General features: G+C 38.2%; 1 protein-coding gene across 1 annotated transcript in view; it reads right to left on the reverse strand.

Annotated features, from left to right (window-relative positions):
* Positions 1-3,533, reverse strand: part of MYRFL (myelin regulatory factor like) — a gene marked incomplete at its 5' end in the record, with an annotated part of 80,491 nt that extends 76,958 nt beyond the window's left edge. Inside the window, one exon of the mRNA XM_081127769.1 lies at positions 3,406-3,533. Within this exon, the coding sequence (XP_080983895.1) occupies positions 3,406-3,533 (128 nt within the window). The remainder of the gene's footprint in view (positions 1-3,405) is intronic.
* Positions 3,534-9,972: the final 6,439 nt, after the last annotated feature.

Genomic DNA, 9,972 nt, shown 5'->3' on the forward strand with positions numbered 1-9,972 from the left:
TCAATAAAATTGATAAATATCTAATGAGTTTGATTTTAAAAAGAGAAAAGAAAAACCCATATGAGGAACAGAAGAGAGAATATCACTACAGACTCCTCAGAGTCTACAAAAAGCTAATAAGAAACACTATGAACAACTCTACACCCATAAATTTGAAATGGATAGGTTCCTGGGGTGGAGGGTTGGGGAAAAACAAGCCACCAAAACTCACTCAAGGAGAAAGGGATAACATGAATGTACTAAATAAATTTAATTTATAGATAAGATCTTCCAACAAAACAAACTACAGACACAGATCATTTCACTGGTTAATGCTATCAAATATTGAAGTAAGAAATAAATCCAATGCCACACAATCTCACCCAGAGAATTTAAGCAGAGGGAACACTTTCCAACTAATTTTAGGAGTCTATATTTACCCTGATCCTAAAGCCAGAAAAATGCCATATAAGAAAAGCAGAGGGCAAACTAATATTCTCATGAACATAGACACAAATCTCCAACATAACTTTAGCAAACTGAATTGAGCAATATATAAAAAGACCAAAACTAACTGAGGTTTGCCCTAGGAATACATCTGTTTCAATATCCAAAAATTAAGCAAAGTAATCCACCATATTAACAGGAGAAAAAAACTATATGCTTATAATATATTCAGAAATAACATCTGGCAAAATTCAACATCCATTCATGATAACAATTCTCAGCAAACTAGGAATAGAATATCCTTAAGCTAATAAAGGGCACGGCAAAAAATTTACAGCAAATATCATACCTAATGATTAAAAACCTGAATGCTTGCCCCCTAATACCAAGGACAAGGCGAGGATGTCTGCTCTCACTTCCTCCCTATTCACCATTATACCCAAAGTCTTACCCATTACCCAGTTCAATAAGTCAAGAAAAAAATATCAAAAGATATACAATTTGGAAATAAAGATATCCAACTGTTCCAATATGCAGATGACATGATTGTCAGCATAGAAAATACCAAGAAATCTACAAAAAGCTCTTCAGGCTAATAAATGACTTCAGTAAGATTGCAGGATCCAAGCCCAATATATAAAAGTAAATAATATTTCTATACATGTGCCATGAATAACTGGAACTTAAAATTTTTAGGGAAAAGTATTATTTATGATAGCTGAAAGAAAACCATGAAATTATATAGGTATAAATTTTTTTTAAAATATGTGCAGGATTTGTATGCTAAACACTATAAAACACTGATGAGAGAAATCAAAAAAGGCCTAAATAAATGGAGAGATATGCCATGTTCCTGGATTGGAAAACTCAATTTTGCTAAGATGTCAGTTTTCCTCCAATGGATTGCTGGACTTCATACAATGCTAATAAACATCTCAACAGGATTATACAGATATCAACAAGCTGATTCTAATATTTATGTGGAAAATCAAAGAAACTAGATATCCAAAACTATTTTGAAAAAGAAGACCAATTTGAAGGACCTACAGTATATGATTTTAAGAATTAGGATAAAAATACAGTAATCAGGATAGTGTGGCATTGGCAAAATGACAGGCACATAGATCAGTAGAACAGTAGAGAGTCTAGATATAGATCCAAACAAATATAGTTAATTGATTTTTTTACAACAGTGTAAAGGCAATTCAATGGAGAAAGATTGTTCAACAAATTATTTTGGAATAATTGTATATTCATAAATAAGAAAATAAATCTCAACCTTATCTCAAACCTTGTATACAAAATTAAGTCAAAATGGATCACAGATCTAAATATAAAACTTTTGTAAGAAAACAGTAGAAAATCTTTGGGAACATAAATTAGGCAACCTATATTAAAATATAAACCATATATAAGAAAAATATAATTAATTGGACATCACCAAAATTTAGAACTTTTGCTCTGGGAAAAACACCACGAAGAGAATAAAAACAAGCTACAAACTGGAAGAAAATATTCACAAATCACATAGCCAAGAAAGTTCTTATATCCAGAACATTTAAAGAGTTCTCTAAACTCAGAGATAAGGAAACAACTCCAATTTTTTAAAAGGAACAAAAAATGTGAAAAGATACTTTACCAAAGAAAATGTATGACTCGCAAACAAGCACATCAAATGATACTCAACATTTTTAGTCATTAGGAAAATATAAATTAAAACACAATGAGATACCACTATAAACATATTAAAATGGCTATAATAAAATTTTTTAAACCAATAATACCAAGAGCTGGTGATAAAGAGAAGCAACTGGATGTTTCATACATTGCTAGTAGTAATGCAAAATGGATGGCAGCTTTAGAAAATTTGGCGATTTTTATAAAGTTCAGTTTACACTTACAGTACGGCTCAGCCGTCTTTATCTTTAACTATTACCCTAGAGATATTAAAACTCTTGATCGCACAAAAACCTGTGCATGAATATTTATAGGAACTTCATAATTGCTAAAAATTGGAAATAATCCAAATGTCCTTGAATGGGTGACTGATAAACAATCTGTGTTATAACCATGCAACAGAGTCTTTCTCAGCAATAAAAAGAAATTAATTACTGATCAAAGACATATTACACTCAGTGAAAGAAGCCACATTCAAAATATTAAATACAATATGGTTTCATTTATGTGACAATTCAAAAAAAGCAAAACTATAGGGACAAAGAACAGACCAGTGGTCACTAGGGGCTCAGGGTGGGTGGGAGGTTTGACCGCAAAGGGGAAGCATAAGGGAAATGTTAGTGAGAATATTGTGTGTGATCATGGTAGTAATGATATGACTATCAATCTATCAAAATTCACAAAACTATATTCAGAGAAAATAATTAATTTTACTACATATACATTAAAAATTCTAAAAAGCTGGAGTGGCTATATTAATATCAGAAAATAAGAACAGAAATCAATGAAAAACAAAAAAATTAAGAATATAAATTTAACCAAAAGCTGAGTCTTTGAAAGATTAAGAAAACTAGTAAAACTCTTGCCAGATCACTCAAGAAAAAAAAAAACAACAAAAATTACTGATATCAAAAGGATCATCACTATAGACTGCACAGACATTAAAAGTATAAGAAGGAAATATAATGAACAACTTTAGGCCAGTGAATATGACAACTTAGATGAAACAGACAAATTCATCGAAAGACATAAATTGTCTAAGCTGATAACTACCCATTGATAACCTGAAGAGCCCGACATCTATTAAAGATATTAAATTGGAAGGTGAGGACCTCCCTCTAAAGAAAACTACAGGCCTAGATGGCTTCACTGGTGAAATCTGCCAAAGATTTATAGAAGAAATAATACCAACTCTATCCAAGCTCTTCTAGAAAATAGAAGTGGAGGGAACACTTCTTAGACCATTTAATTTTTTCATAATTTTTAAAACATCAAATGGAGAGCAGTGCTCTCATTACTTACAAGGCCCCCAAATCGAAATCATTGCCCAAGAACTCCTCCAGCAGACTTGTATCCAGGGCCAGGTTTCCCAGAGTGTCATTGGCCCCCTGAGCTGCAAAGGCAAATTGAAATTTTTGAGATTCATGAAGATTTCACAATAGCTATTGGCTAAAAATACTGATATGCTTGCACCCAAGAATTTCAAAGCAACTAAATGGCATAATGCATTTATTTTCCATTCAAATATTTTCTTCAGAAATCTCTTTGGATGTCACCTTCCTCCAGCAGCTTTCCCTGACTATCCAAGGCTGGTTTCGGTGCCCCTTTTTATGTGCCACCTTCAACACCGTGTGCTTTGCCTTGTACACTATTATAATTGTTTGCTTTTGTGTTTGTTTCTTTATCTAAAGTCTTTAAGGGTAGGGACTGTGTCTTTCTTACTGTAGCCACAAGAATTCATAGTATAAAAAAAGAAAGCAATAAACTTTTTTATTGGGTGGATGGATGGTGGGACAGATTTTTCCAGGTAAGATCAACAAGAAGTTCAGTATCTTGCTTCACATTTTGTTAGACTTCCCAAAATGTAACACAACATTTCTGTACTTTTTCTTGGTTTAAATAAATGAAAATAAACTTATTGGTTTTATTCTGTTTATAATAAAAATGTTAGAATTTTAGAAGAATATACAATATAAGACTATATTATAAAGAAGACAAAACAATCTTTATTTGCAGATAATATGACCCTATACTGAGCAAACTCAAGAGAAATTACTAACAATTAGAAATAATCAGGAAATTCAGGTGTAATTTGTTAAAATTAAATATAAAAACTAATTAGTTTCTTATATACAAAAAAAAACCATTTCAATAAATATAATGAAAAAAAGAAAATTCCAATAAATGTAATGAAAAAAAGAAAATTCCATTCAAAATAATAAAAAGCATAAAATATCTAAACATGTTTTGAGACTTTAAAAAAAAAAAAGCTGAAGAAAACTCTATGAAGGGTCATAAGGGACTTGAACAAGTGGAAAGACCTGCATTGTTCTTAGACTAAAAGAATCAATACAGTGAAACTTTTTTACTCTATAGTATTTAGGACGTCTGCCATATATTCATTTTCTGAGAACTTTCCCCTTATATTTGTAACAATAACCTCTATAGGCACCTGAATTGGGGAGAACCAGTCTGTTGGCTGGCCAGTGGCCAAGTCAGTTATTTCTCCCAAGAATTTCAACTAATAGACTTTAAAGCTGGTGGTTGGAATAAAGTCATGTGCTAACTAAGGCAGAGGACTAGAGTGGCCTAAATATTTCTGCCATGTATACCCAGGTCCTTCTTGATTTTTAACCCTTACTGAGACTGGTTGTTCCACTTTTGCTTTAATTACATAGTAAACTCTTTATATACCAAATAAACTCTTTTGAATTGGTTATGATGTTACCTAAAATCAATTCATCCCCAAGTTAAAGTGTTCTGAAATTCTTCTGGAAAAATGAACACCCAAAAGTCACCAGAAAAGTTGTGGAAGGAGGTGGGAGTAAACGAGTACCAAAAAACACACAAATGGACACATCAAAGGAATGCAAACAAGTCCAGAGCATATCAAGAAATATTACATATGTATGAAATATATAAGGAATTTAACACATGATAAACATATCCTTTCATAACAGTGAGAAAAAACTGATTATTTAATAAAAGTTGTGCAGAAAATTGGTTATATATTTGGGAGGGGAAAAACCACACATGGATTATTTTCCTGCTTCAGCACCAAAATTCCAGATAGATCAAATATTTCAACATAAATAAAGGAAACCATAGAAAGAAAATGGAGTGAATAATCTTATGACATTGAGATAAAGAAGGCTTTTCCAAGTGTGGCATGAAAACCAAAACTATAAAGAAAGAGATTGATAAACGTCACCTTATACATTTTTTGAGGGAGGAAAGAATTTTTAACATTGCATTTTAAAATAATTTCTAACCTAAAGAGAAGTCATAAGAGGACTTATACCCTTCACTCATATTTCCCAATTAGTAACTTTGGTGGGGTGGGGAGGGGTTCCGGGTGCAATTTAAATATGTAAACTTCAAATTCTCTGTCCCCCACACCAAAATCCCTCATGTAATCCAGTGCCTTGTGTTCCCAGGGGAGAGGTACCTTCACATTCAGATCACTGCACGAGTTACAGGAGGTCCATTTTATGTTGAGCTTTTGGCTTGCTATCTCAACCCAAGTCATTAAAATAAAATTTTTAAAAATCCTGAGCACCTCCCAAATGGAAAAAATGCATGGGTACCAGAGAACAGGTAGAAGGAAGGGAGGGGAAAAAAGAAGAGGGAAGGAAAAGAGAAGAGAGATCACCAACTCCATTCAGTGGCATCAACTAAGAGGAAAGTAGAGGATATTGCTAAAAGTAGAGATGGTCAGAAATGACCTCATAGTGGACTTTAGTGTTGAGCTAGACTTTGAAGAAAGGGTAGGATGGAGATGAGCAGGACAAGACTCATTCATTCTTTCATTGATTCAACCAACATTTATTAGGCACCTACCATGTGCCAAGCACTGTACAAGATTCTGAGGACACAGCAGTGGTGGAGGGGACAAGCTCCCCTGGGGGGCATGATTCTAAGAGAGGGAAAGGTGGCAACAGTGGGGGCTGGGGAGAATATACATCACGACGAAACAGGATATTTTTTGGACAATGGTGAAAATAAAGTGGAGTGGTATGATAGAGTGTGAGGGAAGAGCTCTCTTTGACGTGGAGGTCTTGCTCAGAAAGCAGCCAACCATGTAACTACGGCGGGCAGAGCATGCCAGGCAGAGGGCATGGCAAGGCCAAGAGCCCGGGGGCTGGACCTTGCTGAGCGTGCTTGAGAAACAAATCATTCCAGCGGGGCCAGAGCACATGAGCACAGGGAGGTGGGTAGGAGAGGCCGTCAGAGCAATAGCAAGACCTTTGGAAAGTGACATGATGTACTTCACATTTTTAAAAGGTCACTCTGTTTGCTTTGTGGGAACAGAGGAGGATAAGGGGACAAGAACAGAAGAAGGGAGGCCAGGTCAAACACGAACGCAGTTGTGCCGGGACATTCAGAGGTAGTTATGAGTTCTCAGTCTGAGCCAAGCGAAAGGACAAGCACTTCACCTGCATTTCCTCATTAATACTCAGAATAGCCTTGGGAGGTGGACGTTAATATTATCCCCAGTTTACAGAGAAGGGAACTTGCCAGGGTCACACAGCTGGTAAATGACACGCAGGGAAGCGAACAGGCCTGCCTTCATTCCTGAGCCTGCTCTCCCCACCACCACCACCACCTCCCCCCAAAATGCCAACCAACGGCAGAGAAGCTACTTGCTTCTAGCACTTCACTGTGCTTTGGTCAAGCCTATTGTTAAGAGAAGCAGATGGAGGGAAGGATCTATTTAGTTTCCCACTGAAATCCCTGCTGGTGTCCCATCTGCTTTATACAACACCCTCCCCAACAGACACACACACACACAATTTCCCAGGAACACATAGGAGGTGGCCCATAGATGCTAGAACCTGACTGATGTGCCACTTGCTTTATATCACCACCCTCTCCCACCCCCATCCCCAGGCAGAAATAGGAGATGGTCCACAGCTCCCAGGACCTGCCCCATGTGGCTTGTCCAAACCCCTAATGAACAAGGAAAGATGGTCCTTGCAGTAGCCAGCTTTTTCTAGGACTCTAACATCTGTGCCTTCTAGACCCAAAGGAAATTACTCAACAAGATAAATCCATAGTGTCAGATAAAATTGTTTCCAGGAGGCCTTTACACACACAGGGCCACTCTCTAATGGCTCTTAAAATAAATCTCATGCTGTTAAAAATAATCACTTTGCTCTAAATGTCTTAAACGCTGGTTTATAACACCAAAACCTGCAAAGAAGGTGTCGCTGGGCATCCCACCCCGTCTAGGAGGCTCTGTTTCAAACCTCAGTTGTTCCCATTTCTACATTATCTTTGCACTTGGGAGGGGCTGTCACAGTCCTGCTCACAAAAGGGGAGGCTGCCCGGACCTCCTGGGAGTACCAGAGAACTGCCCCTCTGTTGCTCTCAGAAAGCAAAGCCCTTCTTTACCCTAGTTCTCTGCCTCCCCAGGAGTGTAACCGACCCTGCTGCCCCTTGGCCTTGGACAGACAAGAAAAAAGCACACAGTTCTGAGAATCAATTCACCAGGGAGTGCCACAGACAAATCCAAACTGCATTCAGAGGACCTACTAATAGACATACATATGCCTTGAGGGAACAGTGTTTCTCCAAAGCTATGCATAGGATGTGCACAGCCTTTCATAACTCCCTGCCTCCCCCCCACACCCACCCACCTGCCCACCCACACCCACCAGTCCTATGTGAAGACCCTTCTTGTTTCCATCTGATAGACTCCGTTTCCACATCACTGTCCTTAATCCGGATGCCCCCTGTCCCTTCTTTATCTACTCTTACACCCTTTGTCCCACAACAATGCTGCCCAGGGTGTTCAGACAACAGACAAGTTGACAAAATTAAGTAACCACAAGGATCACCTTAATGGTTGCCCTTTGGATTTAAACATAAAGACGGTTCCCTTCTGATATGCCAGCATTCATGTGAGAAATTGGAGCAGAAATGTTAATGGATGTTCCAAAATAGAAGGCCGGTGGAAGGGGAGGTAGAGGGAAGGAGAATTTAATGTCAGTGTTTAGAGCCACAGCCAGTTCAGAGTTGGATGACTAAAGATGACACCTCCCCAGAGACATTTCCAATCATTAATTAATTGTTTTATTCGTTTATTCAACATTTACTTAGCATCCACTATGTGTCCAGGAATAAAATCAGGGATGAGCTCACAGTCCAGAGAGAGGGGCAAGAAAATTAGCTCACAGCACAGGGTGTTCAGTGTTAGGGTGTATACATGGATACCAACTAGGCTGCCTGGGGTGGGCCAAGGATTTCCTGCCAGTGACACTTGAGAGAAATTTTTAAGGATAAGCAGAGGGTAAAAAAAAATTCTGGGAACAGAAAAGAGCATCCGCAAATGAATTTAACTAGGTGACAGCACGACTCCTGTGGAAATGGGCCAGTGGTCTGGCCAGAGCTGGAGGGCAGGGGAAGAGCTTGGCAGATGGAGAGCAGCCCCTGCTTGTACCCACTGCAAGCTGCATGTACTTTTAGTTCAACCACTGTAGCAATTGCATAGTGTATCTCTGTCTCTCTCTACTGACTCTAAGCCTCTCTAGGGTAGAAATGGCCTCTTTTTGTACAGATCCGAAGCACCTAGAACAAGCCCTGGAACATGGTGATTATTCAATAAATACTGAATTTGTTGGATGAGTAATAAGATTTAAATGAATAAATATGATTGTGAATGGTGGCACGTGTAGCTAGAGAAACTGAAGGTTCATAGGTACCAAGGTAAGGAATTTGTCTTAAAACTTACAGAGACATTGAAAATTTTTCATCAGAGGAGTGACACGATGAGATGTGTGTGTGTGTGTAAAATTGATTGATTTGAGAGAAAGAGAGAAAAACATCGATTTGTTGTTCCACTTACACATTCATTGGTTGATTCTTATATGTGCCTTGACCAGGGATCGAACCCCCAACCTTGGCATATTGGCACAATACTCTAACCAACTGAGCTACCCGGCCAGGGCCAGGTTTATAATTTTGAAAGGTCTTTCTGTTGCTGTTAGGAGTGAAGCTGGGCAAGACTAGGGCAAAGAGACTAGTCAAGGGCACTGCCAACATTAGCCTTCCATCATTAAATCACTCAACACACAATCAAAGGCACCATGCTAGAGATACAAAGACAAAGGAGCCTTAGTAATTATGCGTCCTGGTTCTAATCAGTCCTGGAGGCAAAACAGGCTGAGACAACTGGAGTCCAAACTGGCTGCAACCTTGGGCAAATTACTTAGCCTCTCTTTGTCTGTTTCTTTATCTATAAAATGAAGATAATGAGAGCATCTACCTCACAGAGTTGTTATAAGGATTAAACGAGATAATTCCTATAAGGTGCTTAGCATACTTCTCAGCTCAATAAATACTATCTTTTGTTGTTACCATCAGTTGCTGTGCTCAGAAGTTCATAGACCAGTGAAAAACTGGCATAAAAACACACTGGCAGATCACTGTGAAAAGAGAGTTGTACACAGGCCAATTGTGTACACCTAAATGACTCAGCAGGAGCAAAAGGGTGCCAGGAAAAGCTTCCAAGAATAGGGGTCTATGGGGCTGGAACCATTGGCAGAAGCAGATCCTGGGGCGTTGAAAGCCATGAACCTGCCCTGGTGCAGTGGAGGTAGGATCAGGAGAGTGGAAGAATGTGCAGTGGTGTGTTGGAGCCAGCTTGTGTAAGACTGTACACATCTCCTCCCAATTCCACATTCAGTGTCGTCATGTTAATAGCTTGCCATTAGCCATAGTGGAAGTTGGCAAACACCCCAAATTCAGGAATTTTTCCCCCTAAGAGTTGGTTGTTAAACATTTACCAGCCCACCATTGGATGTGAGTAGTATTTGACAGGAGAGCCCCACTGGACTTTGTGATTGGTGAGAAAGAACCTGAGATATT

This window comes from Miniopterus schreibersii, assembly GCF_964146895.1.
Source record: "Miniopterus schreibersii genome assembly, chromosome: 2".
Lineage (NCBI taxonomy): Eukaryota > Metazoa > Chordata > Mammalia > Chiroptera > Miniopteridae > Miniopterus > Miniopterus schreibersii.